Consider the following 20159-nt stretch of genomic DNA (forward strand, 5'->3'; position numbering starts at 1 on the left):
AAAAGACCATAGTGCAAAAAGAGATTGATTTTAACAAGCATGTAGTACAAAATAAAGCTGCCTTTGGTAAAAGTAAACTTAAAACCTAGCCTTAACAAGACTGTAGGGCAAAATAATGATTGCTTGTGATAAACTTAAAACATGAACTAAAAACAGGGCTGTAAAAATACAGCTGCCTTTGAAAATTGTTGACTTGAAACATGGCTGTAACAAAACTGTAGTGCAAAACAGGCGAGGCACAGCGGTTTCAACCCCGCCGTCAGACTAGCTTGTGTCCCTGTGGCTGTAGCATTTACCGGAGTTTCCGAGATGCCAACGTGATGCCTCGTCATGTGCAGATGGAGGTTTGTTGTGTTGCCAGAGTACTTAACTTTTTGCCCGCAGTGTTTGCAGACGGGGTGTGTCATGTCCAGCTCTTTTTTTTCATTTTTGTGGAATCCAAAATGCTCCCAAACGCGAGCTTTCAACTTTACTGGGGGCGAAAATATTTGTTCCCCACTGCCTTCCTCCATGTTAGTTTTGTCTGAAGCGGCTGGAGGTCACACTTCTTCTATTGTCAGCAGCGCTGCCGCCTAGTTCTACAGCGCTGCCGCCTTGTGTGGCTGAAATGCGCATAGCAAGGAGCAATTGTCATGCAGTTTCATGAATTTGATGAGCGGTAGGGATTTGTTGCACGTGAAGTATCGATACTGATGCCTCCGTATCGATACACGCATCGTAAAGAGGCCCTCGACGATGTATCCCCGTATCGATATTTTGAACACACCCCTAATGTACAGTGGGGAAAATAAGTATTTGAACCCCTGCCAATTTCCCCTGCCAAGTTTGGCCACTTGCAAAGAAATGTGTGATCTATAATTGTAATGGTAGGTGTATATTAACAGTGAGAAACAGAACAAATTATTATGCAAGTCTCAGAGTTTCAAGATATTTTATAGGTTGTAAAGAACTAAAAATTGTAATTTGTTGAATTTGCAGCATTAGAAGGCCTTTTTTACTGAAATCAAATTTTTTTTTAATCAAAAACATCTTAACAGGTCAAGTTACATGTTAATATAGGACCCCTTCTTTGATAATACATTCACAATTCTGGTATCCATTGAACTCATGAGTTCTTTGATTGTTTCTGCTTTAATGTCTTATCAGGATGCCATATTAGCCTCCCAGAGCACCTGATTGGATGTAAACTGCCTTCCACCCGCATACAGAGGTTACGTTTGCCTCCCCTATCTGCTTTTTCACTGAGGTTTTTATGACAGATCAGCAAGACTAAATAGCTTCTACACATACATTATATATTCTATGGATACAAACGACGTAAAATAATAGTGTCTACAAAATTTCAGTGATGGTTGGGTTGGCCTGTGCCCGTGCAACATTTAACACAGGAATGTTTATGATTAAACTGTTACCAGAGCACAAAATAGTTTACAACAGCACAACGTTCTTCATAGATCTAGCCTCATCATTTTGCTGTCAAAGTTCACCAGATTGATGCATTGCACATCAAAATGTGAAACATTTTCTAATACTTTATATTAAATATACTCCCCGTGGATCATGCCCCAGACCTTCCTAGGGGGTTCACAGTTGAGTTGAATTCATTGTTCATGGTTGAGTTCATTGTTTATTATTTATACTCCCCATAACCCCAGCATAAAATTGGTAGCTAGCTAACTTAAAAAAGATAGAAAATAACATAACAGCGTTAGTCAAACTTTTTGTGGTTGATTTTTCACGCCTCTGTTTGGCTTGTTGTCTGTGGTCTGTGTCTGTGCTATGGTGTTGTAGCGTAAGTGCAGTCCACGTTTTCACATTTGATTGATACATAAATGATGAAATAAAAAAATAAAAAAAAATGTTTTGTCTTTGCCGGTAGGTCTGTGAAATAGGCCGTGAAATAGGTATTAAGTTTTTATTTAAATGGTCTTAAAAAGGTCTTAAGTCTTGAATTTGACTTGGAGAAACCTGTAGGAACCCTGTTTATTAATAACCATGGTAACCAATCGCTTAGCACTAACCTGCTGCAGGACAGGCTAACCAAAGTTTAGCTGGCTAAACTTGCCACACCCACGCCAAAAGGAGGGATCCCATTGACAAGGAGTCATATTATAGTTTGATTAGCGTAGGAAAAGTTCTTTGCGATCGCCAAGAAGATCCATTTTTCCATCATGATGAGTTCTTCTTGTATGAGCGCTACCGATCCACCCGACAAGGAATAATTAATGCATACACCACCGTAGAACATTGAATATCTTCACTTTCTTGCGAGTGGCAGCCTTCATTTTTGTAATGTCGGCGATGCAGAGAACAAAGCACTCATAATTATATGACAGTGGTAGCCTATTAGTGAAGTTGAGACATTGGTACAGTTGATAAACCCGAAATAACTTTCATGCTCAGCCTGAGACGTGATTTTTAGTTTGCACATGAATACGAACGTTTTCTTTGATCCCAGGAAATTTCAGCACATAACCCATCTCCATTACAGAGATATTGGCGAAAGTTGTTTAAGATCTTGTCCCTTCTACAATCTGGATGTTATTAACCATACGTCATCAACAAATGCAACTTACATCATTGCAAACGTATAGTTTTGCAAACGTGTCTAGTTTTTGAGCAGTGGTTAATAAAGTCTGTCTCCGTCTACTTCACAGCATATCATTTTTGTAGAAAAGGTGGATGCATGATAAGAAGAGAGAAATGCACACAATATATTTTCATTGCTTCAATTTATTGAATTTCTTATTACTACATTTACATTTAGTCATTTCGCAGACGGTTTTATTCAAAGCTATTTAGAAGGAGATGTAAAACTACTATTATCAGGGATGCAAAGGGGTTCGAACCAGCGATTTGTAGCATGCAATCCATGAGTTCTAACCACTGCACCAGAGTCACATATTAGACATTGGAAAACATATCACAGGTTAGACAGCCTAAAGACAGTTTCTTATATTGCTGTCACAGACGCGGCAGTGTTGAATTTTGATATGATTATGGTCTTGAATTCTTCATAACGCGTTCATGGTCATATCCTGCCTTAGTGGAGAAAAAAATGAGACTTTTTCTTTGAGTTTAGACTTTTGTTCGGGAAAAGAAAATCATGGTTTTGGTGATTGACCTATCCTGCCTTTTGAAGCAGGACGTGCACGCGCAATTTTTAGCCTGGGACAATTTAACCTGAGGATTTTTTATCTTAGCGCACGTCGCCAGACAGGCTTGACCTGTTCTCATTTAGCGAGCTATATTATCTCGTGTCACGAGCTAAATTAATTATCTTAGCTTCAGTTGTACGCCGAACAGGGCCCAGTGCAACTTTATATAAACATTCAATGAAAAATAAACATTAAATTTCTAGTCTTTTTTACATGTAGTAAGTTTCAATAACTCCATACCATTACATATCTACATTCAAGGAGCAAAGATGAGACGTCGTTGTGTGGTGAACTGATAGAAAATCGTAAACAACAACAATCGCCAGTGGGGAGAGGCCATTTTTCCATTGACTGGAATCCTGCTTTATTTATTGGTGGCACCAATAAATAAAGAAAATGGTGGCGATAGTTGTTGTTATTGATTTTCTATCAGTTCTCACCACACAACGACGTCTCATCTTTGCTCCTTGAATGTCGATATGTAATGGTATGGAGTTATTGAAACTTACTACGTGTAAAAAAGACAAGAAATTTAATGTTTATTTTTAAGCCTCGAAAGTTGCACTGGGTGCCTTTAATTTAAATATGCTTATTGGCCTTATTGTGTACGCTTGTGCGTTTTAACAGCGCTTGTTTGTGAGAGAGAGCATTCAACTGTTGATGCCCCAGTTTAATAAAGCCAGGCTATTCATGTAAACAAACAGTTACAGTTAGAAAACAAAAGAAAAATTACAATTACAAGTTTGTTTTGTTTAAAAGGGCATAAATTGTTTGTTCATATGATATCAAATATGTATGAGTGACTTCTACAAATATTAAAATACAAAGCTTTACATACACCCAAAAGTTCAAATTCATAAGTTTTGAACCGTACAGCAGACGTAATTATTATATTTAATATATTCTAAATGTATTTAATTAGTATTTGTTATATATTTTGTAAATAAATGAATCAATATTAAAATATTAACACTACTAAACCATACAGATTACCAACATTTTTGCTAATTTGTTGGAAAACACCTAACTCTATGCCTCTTCAAAAGCATCCTGGTGCAATACATTTGTGGAGGAGGTGAAGGTGTTTGTGAGGATAAACATCCTCATGGGTATCCATCATTTACCCTCTTTTGTTGACTACTGTTCATCTGATCCAGCCTTACAAGTGTCCTATGTGGCAGACACCAATGCCATGAAATAAGTATGAGGAGTTATGCAGATACCTACCCTGTTCAAACCCAGGGATAGCAGACAGTTTTTTCCAATCATTTTCACACTTGGTTCAATACCATGTACTCTTTCTCAAAACACTTAACACATCCAGCAGTAGACTAACTAAATTTTTCATTGCCCAGGAATTGAACCCAGGTCAGATACTTGTTAGACAACAACACTAACCACTGTACCACTTATCACAGAACAGGTAACTGCGAGGTGCCTAACACTCAGAGTAAAGAAACCTGCATGAGTAGAATAGGTATTGGAGCTGGGAGTGCAAAACAGAGTGGCAATCTTGCCACACAAAACTTTTACAAACCAACTGAAAAGTTTGTTTTTACAGTTTTTTCCAATCATTTTCACTCGTCTCAATACCATGTACACATTCCCAAAACACTTAACCCATCGAGCATACCAGTAGACTATGTGAACCAAACTGTGGATACTTGCCCCTATGCTTATATACAAATGCGGTCAATGACCACTTCTTCCGAAATTCATGGACACTTGTCTCAGTCAATGTTTACTACAAGCAAAACGCTGTGCAACTACAGCATTTGTTTGTCGATGTTTAGATACTCTGCTCAAAACAGTTAACTTTCAGTTCAAAACCTAATTTACAGTAATTTAGATTACTGTAGATGTAAAGATGTTGTATTTGGACAGACAAATGAAGTTATATGCTTGAATTAGACAAAGTATTCTTACTTTAGCAGAAAGTTTATTTAGATTATTTAGTTTTTTTTTTGGCTTGCAGACTTCTTGCAGACTTCTTACTATCTCGGCAAGTATAGATCTGTAGCTGTCCCTGAAGAGTTGTTTCCACTATTACAGTAGTGTTAATCTTGGGCTACCAGTGAAAGACAGTGAGAAGCAAACTAACATATGAACACTGTCTTCAAATACTTGGCTTGGATTGATGTATTTTCATTTGAAGTCATTAGTGTTTCATCCATTTTTATGTCAATTGTTTTATGTCACAACATCAGCTCAATATCCCAGTGTGTACTACATACGGACAAGCTATATCACATCTACTATACATTTTTGTAGTAGTGATGTCCTATACCTTGGTCCTGATTTCATTGTGATTAGCTTTTCTACAGCATAAAAACTGTACAAGCTTAAAATTTAACATCATATTACTAGTTGGCTGTCAAATAATCTGCTGAATACCATTTCAATATGAGGTTTTCAATATTCAATGATGACTTTGCTATTGATTGTAGCTACTGTTGTTACCATGAGCTTACAGCTCAAAACAAAGGAGGGATTTGAAATACTAGTAGAGACGAAGTTTTTTTTACTATACATGTTATTTATCTAAATCTGATCAGTTTAGTAAGTGATGAGGCTGAGTCAATAGCTGGCTATCAACCAACTCCAGACGAACTCCTCAGACTAACGTTACCTCAGTCAATGTAGATAGCCAGCAAGTTAGCTGGCAAACTGGTCATGGAAATTGAGATGACGATACAAATTTTAAGGCATTTCTTCTGAAAACCAGAAAACACAGCCGATTATCCACGTCGTTTATTTGTGCAAATAATAGCTCTCACCCACAGACGCAGGTGCTTCCTTCGTAGGTTGCTAAAGTCACGAATTGACCGCCATTTCCACAAGTGAGGTATTGGAAAATTAGCTTTACTGAACGTCCCTCAAAGACCAATTATTCAATGTTACATATCTCTGTCAATAAAAGTGTCATGTGTTTACAATCCATTCAAACATCACTGATCTAGCTATGACTTTTGTCTATGTCTACGATGAGGCTGCTAGTTGTAAACCAACACTTTTCAGTGACTGCCATACGAAGACGTTACTGGCGAGTTAGCTAGTCAGGAAAAAACAGGAGGATACTTATATTTCTATTTTGAATACGTTTTTTTATTTTTGACTTCTCAAACAGGATCGTTACTGTCATACAAACGTGATTAGTCGTCGTCATTGGTGCACAAAAATACGGTATCATCCAGTGAGAACAGATGTAGACGTCTCTGATTTCTAGCCTTTACTCAAGAGACACTGTAATCTTCAAGCGATTTGTCAGTAGCGAGGTTAAATTAGCAAATACTTAAAAAAAGCCAATGACAGCATATCCAGTTTCCGGTTTCAAAATAAAAGTAAGATGTTAATCTATCCATTAGCGGGGTATTTTTTCATATATTAATGTTGTAGTATAAACACGGTGTCTTTAAAAGTTGCGGCCGCTATGGGAGAACACAAGAAGGCCGTCGACAGCCGCTATGGGATCTAGAGGGTTAAAGACAATAAAGAAGTGTTTTCCTTAAACATTGTGCCCATTATTGTAATCTCCAAGAAGGTATAACTCTGAGAATTCCAATCACATTTTTTTAAATATCGTCTAATTATCGTTATCGTCAAAATGAAAAAAAAATATCGAGATATTATTTTTTGCCCATATCGCCCACCCCTACCCCTTGTACACATTTTGGCACCATTTGGCATTGTTTTGTTGATTCTGTTTTCTGATTTAGGTGGTGGAACACACTTCATGTTGCTAAATACATTAACATGGACAAGACCTTTTCTAATGTGTCTGTGTGCAAGTTGTCATGGTGTTTTGTTGTGTTCTAGGGAGACGATTTCCCAGGTTTTGAAAGTGAGAATGGAAGCCCACTGCCTTCAAGACAAAGGCCTGGTCTATTAAAAAGTAAGTGTTCTTAGCCTTCTTGGAAAACTTACATGATTATTCATTGTTGTCATTTTCCTTGTGAAGTCCTTGTTAAGCTTTAACAGTTTAGTAGAAATGCATTACATTTGGACAGTTTGAGAGTTTTTGCCAACAGAAAGACTAGGAACGGCAGCAGGAACAACCACTGAGCATGTTTTCTTTGACGTAAACAGGGCCAATAGCCTCAGGTTCAAGCCACAAGAACAAAATGGATTTTCATGTCCAGCATCAGGCCATTGTCTCTGCAGTGGGCCCTAAAATAGCCCCTAGAACCTGGCCAACACTGGCTTGGTGCAGAAGCATCCAACCCATTTCACAAGCAAGAGTATGAGTTTAACCCATGAGTGCTACTGCCCAACATTCTAGTTCTAGTGCTGGATGGACTTCACAGAAGAAAAAGGATCACAAGAAACAGTTCTATAAATAGTGTAACATCATATGGTCATTTTTATATAGTAATGAACAGTCTTTGAAAATCCTCTCCAAATATATATCCTATAATCGTCAAAATTAGCAGTGGAAAAAATACATGAAATGTGGCAAAATTCCTATCTAAACACATTTTCTTTATCAAAAATATGCGTAAAAACTGTTAATGAAGACCGACACAGTGGTTCGAATTTATTTAATCTGTAATTTGTATGTAAACTTGATATATGAGCAAAACAAAGACTAGATTAGATTTTTCAATTATTAACCAATAATGCATAATAGTACTGTATATAGACTTGATAGCCCATAATGAAATTTCATTACACTTTTACAAACATGTTAAGTTGTCATGAAAGCGGTACAGAAAATATCTGCCAAATATCTTCTAAAATGTAAAAAGTTCTAGATGATTACCAGAATGTCTCTGAAAGTGCTAGTATTACTAGCTTATAGGGATGCACGATATTGAATTTTAGCCGATATCCGATATGCCGATATTTACAAGCTCATTTTGGCCGATTGCCGATGCCGATGCCGATATATACACCTCAGCTTTTTAATTATTGAAAAGTCTCTCCTGTACTAGAATTAATCTGTTATTATGCTAGGGTATTGCTGTAAATACAGGACATTACAGACTTGATCAATTTAGAAATAGACATTCACTCATGAAACTGAAATGGTTTCAAATATGGCAGATTTATTTATATTTTCACGTCACAATTTTCATACTTGAACAGTACCTCCTTGAACTTGAACAACTACACTCTGGAAATGCAGCTTGGCTTACTTGGCAAGCTAATGTTGGTTAACTGACTTACAGTTTAATAACGTCCCTTCTAGGATTTCTAGACTAATCTATGTAACGTTATTGCCAAGTTAGCTGTTTAAATTCCACATATGGAAAAGTAAGCCATGTAGATCGCGTGGGCTCGTGACATAACGTTTCACATCGGGTCAAATGAGGCATCATCAACTTCTCTGGTGTCACGTAGCATGCTTGGCTAACTTTGCAAGCTAACCTTGGTTGACTGACTTACAATTTAACAATGTCCATTCTAGGATTTCTAGACTAATCTATGTAATGTTATTGCCAAGTTAGCTGTATAAATTCCATACATGCAAAAGTGAGCCATGTACAGATAGCGTTGGCTTGTGACACCTCATTTCACAGGATGTGAAACGTTATATCATCAACTTCTCTAGTGTCACGTAGCATGCTTGGCTAACTTTGCAAGCTAACCTTGCTTAACTGATTTACAGTTTAGTAACGTCCCTTCTAGGATTTCTAGACTAAGCTATGTAACGTTATTGCCAAGTTAGCTGTATAAATTCCATAAATGCAAAAGTTAGCCATGTACAGATAGCGTGGGCTTGAGACATAATGTTTCACATCCCGTGAAATGAGGTATCATCAACTTCTCTGGTGTCACGTAGCATGCATGCTAACAAGCTAGTGTTGTCTAACTAACTCCGTGACTTATTAACGTCAATTAGCGCGACAGGTAATGTTGTAAAGCGTGGCACGCGGGTGGTCTGCATCTATGCATGCAACCTACATTATGGCCAAGCTGCATCTCCTCCTCCTTCTCCTGAAAAGTTCTCTGACAAATAGGCATTTTGTCATCATCCTCTGATACTGTGAATTAGGATACTGCCACACAGCCGACGCTCATAAACATTTGCTTTGCGTGCGCATAATTTACACGTCACCTTATCGGCCAGGTACATCGGCAGAAATGTTTCATATCTGCAGATACCGATAATTAAGTTTTTAAGCCGATAACTGCCGATACCGATGTCTTGCCGATAATATCGTGCATCCCTACTAGCTTATGTACTATATACAAAGCTATGTTTAAAAACAACATTTTATTCCTGCTCATTTTAATGTTCACTAAATACAACTCTTAATACACCGACAAAACACGCTACAGTAACTACCAACCAAGAACAATTCACTGGAATACTGGAAATGAAAGAAAACAGTTCCTTTCCAGCACACGTTTAGGAAAACGTCATAACATTTGCTATTTTTGTCCCCCTTCAAAGCATAATTGAATCAATCAGTGTATGCGTACAGCGTAATGTATAGTTTGCTGGTCAGTATGTAAGGGATGATATCTAGTTTGCTGGTCAGTATGTAAGGGATGATATATAGTTTGCTGGTCAGTATTATAATAATAATAATAATACATTTTATTTATAGGGCGCCTTTCAAGAAACCCAAGGTCGCCTTACAACAGTGAATAAAACATTGAATAATACATAATACAGCAACAACTTCAGTTGGCAGGACCTTTACAGGTTATAGGCCTGCCTAAACAGGTGTGTTTTGATGTGTGTTTTAAAGAGAGCGATTGAGTTAGGGTCAATGTTCCTGATGTCAGGGGGGAGGGAGTTCCAGAGGTAGAGGGGCAGAGCGGCTGAAGGCTCTGGATCCCATGGTGGACAGATGGGCTCGGTGGACTGTCAGAGTGATGGAGGAGGCAGACCTGAGAGACCGGGTAGGGACAATGATGTGGAGGAGGTCAGAGAGGTATGGAGGGGCGAGGTTATGGATTGCCTTAAATGTGTTTAATGGGAAGCCAGTGGAGTTTATGTAGAACGGGGATGATGTGACTGATGGATGGCGTCCTAGTGACGATACAGGCAGCAGTATGTAAGGGATGATGTATAATTTGCTGGTCAGTATGTAAGGGATGATGTATAGTTTGCGGGTCAGTATGTAAGGGATGATGTATAATTTGCTGGTCAGTATGTAAGGGATGATGTATACTTTGCTGGTCAGTATGTAAGGGATGATGTATAGTTTGCTGGTCAGTATGTAAGGGATGATGTATAATTTGCTGGTCAGTATGTAAGGGATGATGTATAGTTTGCTGGTCAGTATGTAAGGGATGATGTATAATTTGCTGGTCAGTATGTAAGGGATGATGTATAATTTGCTGGTCAGTATGTAAGGGATGATGTATAGTTTGCTGGTCAGTATGTAAGGGATGATGTATAGTTTGCTGGTCAGTATGTAAGGGATGATGTATAGTTTGCTGGTCAGTATGTAAGGGATGATATCTAGTCTGCTGGTCAGTATGTAAGGGATGATATCTAGTCTGCTGGTCAGTATGTAAGGGATGATATCTAGTCGGCTGGTCAGTATGTAAGGGATGATATCTAGTCTGCTGGTCAGTATGTAAGGGATGATATCTAGTCTGCTGGTCAGTATGTAAGGGATGATATCTAGTCTGCTGGTCAGTATGTAAGGGATGATGTATAATTTGCTGGTCAGTATGTAAGGGATGATATCTAGTCTGCTGGTCAGTATGTAAGGGATGATATCTAGTCTGCTGGTCAGTATGTAAGGGATGATGTATAATTTGCTGGTCAGTATGTAAGGGATGATATCTAGTCTGCTGGTCAGTATGTAAGGGATGATATCTAGTCTGCTGGTCAGTATGTAAGGGATGATGTATAATTTGCTGGTCAGTATGTAAGGGATGATATCTAGTCTGCTGGTCAGTATGTAAGGGATGATATCTAGTCTGCTGGTCAGTATGTAAGGGATGATATCTAGTCTGCTGGTCAGTATGTAAGGGATGATGTATAGTTTGCTGGTCAGTATGTAAGGGATGATGTATAGTTTGCTGGTCAGTATGTAAGGGATGATGTATAGTCTGCTGGTCAGTATGTAAGGGATGATATCTAGTCTGCTGGTCAGTATGTAAGGGATGATATCTAGTCTGCTGGTCAGTATCGGAAAATAATTCCCAACAGGATGAACCGAACCCTGACACGCAGCGGAGTGCCAAAACAATAGAAGACATTCCTCCAATAATCCGAACCTTGGGTTGGGGTTCAAATCAGTGGATCTTTTTGCAACATTCTGAGAAGCCGTATAATAAAGTAAAAAAAAAAACCTGACAGGACTAACAGGTCCACAATGCGCATTGTAGGGGTTTTGTTTCAAGTTGAAGGGGATTCATTTTCAAATACTGACCAGCAGACTTTACATTATCCCGCTAATTATATGGTTACTTGCCAAAACGTTAAGACACTCTTTTCTTTACCCAAATAGAACTTTAAAGTTTCAGGTGTTGTGTAGCAATGTGTTACTGACTTAGAATGTACTGAGCAGGGGCGTTTCTAGGATTCAAAGAAAGGGGGGGCTTAGCCCCAAGGGGAGTTGGATGTTTTTTTGGGGGGGCCCATTTGGGGCCGCAGATATCCATTGTTTCAGACAGTTCATAGATCGGTTTAATCAGAAAAATTGTGATTTTGCTCTTTAGTTTTGCTTGCATTTAGTATATGATAACACGAGACAGAATTTCAGAGTCACAGTGAAATTTGACGACACAAATATGAACTTTTCTCAAATAAAGAGAGAGAAATAATTGACCTGCTTGTAAAGGAAAGACGGATAAACTAGCTCCCAAATCCTAATTCTTAAAGGGAAAGTGTCAACTTTTGAGTTTACTTGTTTTATTATGAGCAGAAGGGAATATGATTTGACCAACATTTACATCTTTTTTGCTGTCCGTGTAGTGTTAACATACCAGTGATATTTGTATTTATCTCATTTGGACACTATGGGTGGAGAATGGACCTGACAGTGTCAAGTGATAAATATTGTATGGTGGGCTGAAATGGAAGGCATCCAATGCATTCACTGTAATCGAGTCAAACAAGGATTCACTAGCATTAACTGATTATAAACAACAACATTCTAAAGGGACTGATATTATTGTTTTGAAATACTAGAGATATATTACTAATGCAAAGAATGGAGAGGTGTCGATAGTTATTTCTTGTATTTCGAATTTGCTCGTTCACACTTACTGGGACAGTTTCTAACAAAATAGCTAGCTAGCTAGCTTAGTGTAAACATAGCCCACTTATTCTCTTTAATTTACTTCAAGTAAACCTTAATTTAAGCAGTCAACAATCGTTAACAGCTACAGATAGCCACATTCTGTAACCCCCTTTACTTACCATTTCACTCCATGCATCATTTACTTTGAGCTAAACTCCTTGGCTATAATCTTGGATGTCGTTGAAGAGACCTTACTTCGGCAGAGTGAGAAAACCAGCTTCAGCCCCCCTAAAACAGGCCTAATGACGCCCCTGGTACTGAGTAGGGCTGTCAACGAATATTCTAAATTCGAATATTCATTCGAATAGTTTTTAAAATCAGAATTTCGAATGTGAAAATTAATATTCGAATGTAAAAAAAAAAAAAAAAATAAATAAATTGCAGCAGCAGGACCGTCTGCTTTGCAGGTGGGCGCGAGCCTGAGGTCAGGGACTGTCTGGCACATCGTCACTGCTGACAGTTAACTTGCCTGGAAGATGCCAGAAAGTGCAAAACCCAGCTTGACCGCAGTAGAGAAAGGGAAAGGGTAACCCCCAAAACTAGTCTAAAGAGTGATGTCTGGAAATATTTCGGATTTTGGTCAGTTGACGGTAAACTTGTTGAGCCTACAGCTAAAGTAGTGTTTACACTATGTAAGCTAGAGTTAGCTTAGCATTCAACAACAAGCAACTTGAGACTACTTCAGCGAAACAGCCACGTCTGGATACATATTTTTTTAAGTTCGTTGTCTGCTCACGACAGGAGGCCTGCACGCAAAAATATATGTCGTTCATATGCAAGGACATGAGGCCGATCAGTGTGGTGGATGGGAAAGGCTTCAGGGAGTTCTGTAAAGCACTGGAACAGAGGTACCGTGCGTACAGCACCGATAGAGTCGTAGAATTGTATAACAGGGTGTGCCTCATTTATTTAACGTTACTAGTGTGGGCTGATTGTAGTGACTGTAAATTCCATGAATAAAATATACTAGATAGGCTACAACAGCTTCGTGCACTGGTTTGATTATTTGCCGTTTCATGCCAAGGAAAAGTTCCATGTTTACCACAGCACAGCTTGCTCGGAGCGTTCAATGTCGGTTCTATACTGTAAAGCTTAAATTAATGTTAATAATATTTGTTTCAATCTCTGAATGAAGCCTGCCATATTTGGGACAAGAATCGCAACCTTAAATTGCTTACGCAAAATCTTGATCAGCACTCAGCATTTGTTTATTGTTGTCGTTCATTTAAACCGCTATGCGCAGAGAGCGCGACGATGCAGGAGAGAGAGAGAGAGAGAGAGAAAGGAAGAGTGTCTTTGTGCAAGTGAGAGGCCAAGGTCTGAGATCTTGGCCATTAGTTTACTTATTTTTGTGTAGGTAATATGCTGTTAAATATGTTTAAACTTAAATAAATTACCTATATAAGTAGTTATGTCTCGTTGTATTCATTATTGTCCTGTTATTGACGTGCCTAATGCGCAACCAGATATTCGAATATGTTCGAATATATGTGTTTTTTTAAATGGAATATTCGAACGTCATTTTTGAGCAATTTTGACAGCCCTGAGTGACGACTACTTCCGCCATGATATGTGAATTAGAAGCACAAAACCGTTACCAGTGATAGCAGTCATTAATCTTTTGCAGGGGTCATTCTAAAGAAATATCAGACTTCTGAACGTGGGGTGACCCATTCAATTCAGTTGATCTTGTTTTGCAACATTCTGAAGACCTGTATAACAAAACCACTGAAACAGCACATTTCCTTGTGGTTCTCTCTACTATGCTATATGGCGAAGCAGTTTTCGTCTGCAGTGCATGTAAACAAAAGCGGGTTCGTTGCAGAAAGACAGCTCCTTCAGTTGTTTATTTGAAGTGGAATTGAACACCTCTGTTTTTCTCTTTGTTTGTCTGGCCACTGTAGTAGATGCACAGACTATTGGTTTCCCTCTTTGGAGATATAAATACAGGTGGATTATCATAATCATCCAAACCGACTACCTGTTGCTCCAAATCCTCCCAGAACTCAGGAATGGAGAATTACAAATCACTCTTAAGCAATAGGTTGTTCTGGTGTTCATTACAGTGAAACTCAATTAGAATATAGCTATACAACTGCTCTATCAACCATGTTGATAATCAGTGTCTTTCACCACCTTATGCATTTCCTGAGAGCATTGTTCTTTGCAACAACTGGTCAGAGCAGTCATGAAATTGTTGTAGAATTTGCTTTTGGTGGGCGCCAACATTCTGCCATGGAACATTCTGCCGTAGATGAGCAACTTTCTCTTTCCTTTCTACTATGATGGTCATTGTCGTTCTCAATGGAAGATAACAGTGACTGGTTGGTTATCTTTTCACTGCTGTGCAAGGCACACTGTCTCTTTCATGTAATCCTTGTAGATGGTGTTCCAAGGTTAAATACATCTTTGAGTTTGACGGAAGTATGAAAAAAAGGTTGGTTTGTTCTTTATGTCAGGGGTTTTCAACCAAGGGTCCGTGGCCCCCTGGTGGTCCGCGACGGCATTGCAGGGGGTCCGCGACATGAGCTTATGTTGATCAGTTCACCATTAAACATTTTTTTATATTGATATTTTCTTTCTCAAATAAGAAAAATATGTCAATCTAAATAGTCTGAATAGCCACATGGCCTGAAATATACTAAAGTATACCCATATTCAGCGAAGAAATTACACTGACAAGTGCTACAGGCAGAATATCTGTGCGGGGGAAGGGGCGTGGCGACAGGGGCGGTTACCTATACACGCGTGCACAGGGACATCAGTGGGCCGCGAATACTTTCTAGTCAGAATGGTGGTCCCTGGGACAAAACCAGTTGAAAACCCCTGCTTTATGTAATGTCTGATGCCTGATCTGTCAGTCTTTCCAGTTTAGTTTAACTGGCATCTTCAAATTCAACACGAAATCAGCAATTTAGAGTATTTTTTGGACATCCTGATGGTGGTATAAGGTTAAGGTATAAGGTTGTCCCAACCACTGCCACTGCTTCGAGTCCCTTTTGTTTCGTGTCAGGTTTGTGATGGATTGATGACGGTGGTAAAGTATGCAGGTATTAGACAGCTAGATCTTTAAGCTGTTATCTCATTAAAAGTTAAATTAACTACTTATGCGTTATATAATCCTGTCTTGTATTCAATTGTGAAATTAAAAATAGGGTGCAAACCTGATATTAAGGCATTTTGTTGGAGCCAGTTGTTTATTGTTTATTATATACCCCCCTGATTTTTTTTTGTGATTTTAACATGTGAATTAAGTATTCTGGTATACTCCAAGAAGAAAATAATGGGGAAAGATAACATTTGCTTCAGGTAAACATTTTAACATTTATTAACATATCATACTAATTTAATATAACAGGAATTCTTGAGATGAGGGACAAAACATGTCCGTGAGATAAAACTCATTGTAATTCTTAAAATGTGTTTAAAAAATGTGAAATAATTAGATCAAACAATAAAACAAGAACTTATTTATACCACAAAACGTTAATTAATGTTTTTTACAAATATTTTATTATTTTACATCACCTAGTGTGCTGCCTGAACCTTAAAATACCCTTGTCCGAAAGGAAGATTCATGACTTTACAATGCCATGAGGCCACTGCTCTGGTTAGTAAATATTTCAAATTTTTCCCTGAATTATCTTCTTTTATAAAACCAGCTATGTCACAACCATAGAGTGTCAACACCGTGGACGATAAAATTCAAGGTTTATGTGATTTTATTAAGAAATAAAAGTGTAATCTTACTTTATTGTTGAGGCCACATGCAACTAGTGAAAAACAAGATGGCTTCTGCAAAGAAATCACATGTTATGATGAAAAATAGAAGATTTCGTCAACACCGTAAGACTCTATTAGACTTCATTAGACGTCAACACCATGAGACATTTTGTCTTATGGTGTTGACGACTTACCTTATGGTGTTGACAAATGGGACTTAAATGTACCATATGCCCATTTAATTAAATTTTATACATTACTATTGTAGTGTCATTACTTCATATTTTAATAATATATCTTCTGTGTATTTAACATTTCATGAATATCATAATTTCTGTTGTGCGTCAACTCCATGTGCGTCAACTCCATCCAAGTTTTCTCCTCATTTTTGTTGTTAAAAAGACATTTTATTATATTGTCTCAGATTATCTCAATAAAAACACTGCATTTCCTAAATACATTTGTAATACCTGTATTTCTGACTCTCATTGTTTGTTTTTGAGAATAAAACATACATTTGTAAATGTATATTTCCCTAGTTATAATAATCTGCAGCTTGATCATATAAATATTTTAAAGTAAATGTATTTGTTTAAAAACATGGATAGAATAACACAACTTAAAATAACCTCCAAAAGTCAAAATACTGCTATAAGTTTATTGAAAATACATTTTTTTAATGTTTCTTGGTGTCTTATGGTGTTGACAAAATCCCAGGCTTGTCCGGCAAACATGACAAAATGGTTAAAAATGTTAAACCTGGGAGATTGTATTTCAACAGCATTCAACACCTGGGACAACTATGATATATAAATATATTTAGGAAAAATCAATTTTTAATTTTTTTGAAATTAAAAACCCATTTTGTCCCTTGTCTCAAGAATCCCTGATAATCTATTAAGGAAATACACAGGGAAGATGTTAAAATCCCTCTGCCCTAGGTAGGCGACTTATATAATGGCCAATCAACAAACAGCAAGTAAAAGGCTAATAAACATGGTGGCAGATTAGATTAGATTAGATTCAACTTTATTGTCATTGTATAGAGTACAAGTACTGAGACAACGAAATGCAGTTTAGCATCTAACCAGTAAGTGCAAAATAGCAATAAAAGTGCAGAGTATGTGCAAATGTAGGGTGGACTAAGTGAATAAATATGATATGTACAGTGAGAGTTAAATATGACACAGAATTGTAATATAAACAGAATTGAATAGCAGCAATTGAGGTAAGAGTGTGGTATGATAAGTATATAAAGTGCAGGTGAAAGTAAACTGGTGGTAACAAGTGAAATCAAGTAAATGAGGTAGCAAAGTACAATCAGTACAGGTAATGCAGTAAAGTGGATACAGTATTAAAAAGACATTATGGTACAAATGTACAGTGGCTGGAGGAGGGTGTGTGGTATAGTGCAAATGTTCAGTGGCTGGGGGAGGGTGTGTGGCAGTCAAGCCAGGGTGGGGGGGGGGGGGGGGGGGTGAAGTGAAGTATAGTGCAAATGTTCAATGGCTAGAGGAGGGTGAGTGGCCACAAGGATGAAGCTGTTTCTTGAACCTGCTGGTACGGGAACGTAGGAGGAGGAAGGCAAACAGTCTGTGGCTGGGGTGTGAGTTGTCCTTGATGATGCTGCGTGCCCTCCGCAGACATCTCTTGCTCTGGACAGCCTCAATGGTGGGGAGAGTGGAACCGGTGATGCGTTGGGCAGTTTTCAACACCCTCTGCAGTCTTTTGCAGTCGGCAACAGAGCAGCTGCTGTACCATGTTGAGATGCAGTTTGTGAGAATGCTCTCAATGGTACAGCGATAGAAATTCTCCAGAATCTGAGGAGACAGATGTCTTTAGCTGCAAAGTTATGGATCTGTTTTGACAAAAGGTCAACAGTGCCCCCCCTTGACCCATCTAAAACAGTGTTAAAACTATGGCCAAGCAGTGAACTGCAACCAGTCTGAGTTAGAGTTCAATGAAGTTGAAACACAGACCCTGTTCAAAATGGATTAAAATGCTGTCTGACGAATGACGTTCTGACTCTGATTCTGACCGGGGCGCGGGCCAAAGAAAATCAAGCCCGCGGGCCCCAAATTGGGCAGCCTTGGTTTAAAGAGAAATAAAAATCGTGACATTCCTTGTAAATTGCAAAAAAAAAATCACCACCATCTTTTGGATCACAACATTTTTTACTAAATCAGGGAGGGGCTGCTCTGTGATGGGATTTGACCATTCTTTCATAAACATCAACCTGTTGGAATGGCTGAGAGTGGTATACACCCAATTTTCATGTGGTTGAGAAAGCTGTTTACTATCAGCTTCCTTCTTTGTATCAGGGTCAACCACATGAAACATTTCCAACAGTGCTTTGAATCCTTCACTTGACATGTTGCTTGGTGCCCACAGACCATGAAATGTCTCATCCCTCATTATGTATTGTGGGCTGGTCAACCTGAGCTCTTTTCAATCCATTTATTGAGCTCATCTGGGGTTGTCTTCATCCATATGCCATGTTTATCACCATAATAAGACGTGTTTGTATGCACACCAGTTGAGGCTTCTCCATTGAGGAGAGGGAGGAAGATCCCAATTTGAAATCACCAAAAGCAACGGCAGAGTCAGTGTCGTGAGTGCTACATGGTTTGCTAGGTACTCGTGGCTGACTGGTAGCATTACCAACAATCGGTTATATTGCTGGCCCTGTTTACTAATGTTGTGAAATAATGTTCATGTTGTTCTTTTACTTGTTGCCTTTGTTACTCTAAAGGTTATTTTAAACTTACTTCGCCGACACTTTTGAAACCGCCGACAAGGCTGCTGCGTTTAAACTTCAACAGTCGCCTATGTAATCAACGTTCTCGTGACACTCGAATGTACTGACGTAGGCGGAGGACACCAGCCATTCGTTGTTGTCAAAGTTGTCAAGTCAACGGTGTGCGCATGATGAGCATGATGCATTTGAAATGGCATCAATTATGGTCTTGTGTCTTCATTCTTCTTAAAACAATTGTAGCTGAAAATAATCAGACAAATTACAACCAATAGCTTCAGTCATTGAGCGGAAAAAATAGGCCCAATGATTGGCCCAGAATCTTTTATTTAGTTTTACAAATCAAGAGTAGGCCTGATTTGACTAATTGGCTTTGCATCCTTTCCTTCTGGCCTGGACTAGTCCATCAAAGACATGCTGCCCACCAACTTTCAAAGTACAATGCTGCCACTGGTGAATTTATCAATTTTATTCACATAATTATCCCTCCCATTTTGTGCTGTAGTTCACCAAAACACCCTGAAACAACTTGAGTCTCACATACTTATGCCACCAACAGTACAAACGGGCCAATGGCAACCAAGCGCGCAGTCCTTCCTCCCTCACTTTAAAAACCACCAGCCGCCACTGATGCACACAAATCTGGGGTTGGCTTCATCCATATGCCATGTTTAGGAATATCAGTTGTATCAAATCCATTATCCATCTGTGCTAGTTGAGCATTCAACTGTGCACATGGCTAAGGTGTCAAAGCTCTTCCTCGTCCTCTTCCTCTGCTTCTCCTTGGTTGTGGGGTTGGAACAGGTGGCATCTCCTGAACTGGGAGTACTGCATTCTGCAGTTTCTGACTGCTGGGAACATCTGAGTGTTATTTCTTATCGACGTGTCAACTTCCATTTTACCTCAAAGAAATCGTATGCTCAACAGTAATAATAAAAATAAACCAAGAAATAGTTATGAGTGCCTTGTTAGGGCTTGTTGTTGTTCCTGGTATGTTAGATATTTAATCCTGTGCTTACTTTAACAGAATGACATTTCTAGTTACTAGAAGGGACTAGGGCCTTATAGCTGACTAGCTTGCTTACTAGAGCGATAGTCCAGTTTGTTACGCTATGTCCACACGCCATGACACTTTCCCCACTCAAAGCAAAGCAAGCATTTCTATAGCATATAGGTATACAGTATCTTGGAACTGATGCATTTCTGTAGATGAAATCTTCACTGGCTGGGAATTTGAATCCACTTGTGAACCCTCTATTGTGGTTACATGACAGCATAGCAAAGTTTCTTTATATGCACTCAGTACATGTG

General features: G+C 38.6%; 1 protein-coding gene across 5 annotated transcripts in view; it reads left to right on the forward strand.

Moving 5' to 3' along the window:
- kmt2bb (lysine (K)-specific methyltransferase 2Bb) overlaps positions 1-20159 on the forward strand; it is a 104636-nt gene that overhangs the window by 12812 nt on the left and 71665 nt on the right. For 4 of the 5 annotated variants that reach the window (XM_080851058.1, XM_080851059.1, XM_080851060.1 and 1 more), the window contains exon 2: positions 6975-7050. In XM_080851058.1, the coding sequence (XP_080707184.1) occupies positions 6975-7050 (76 nt within the window). Of the gene's footprint in view, positions 1-6974; positions 7051-15656; positions 15680-15902; positions 15981-20159 lie in introns of those variants that run through there. The other variant, XM_080851062.1, reaches the window with a different exon arrangement.

Source organism: Sprattus sprattus (genome assembly GCF_963457725.1).
Source record: "Sprattus sprattus genome assembly, chromosome: 14".
NCBI classification, from domain to species: Eukaryota; Metazoa; Chordata; class Actinopteri; order Clupeiformes; family Clupeidae; genus Sprattus; species Sprattus sprattus.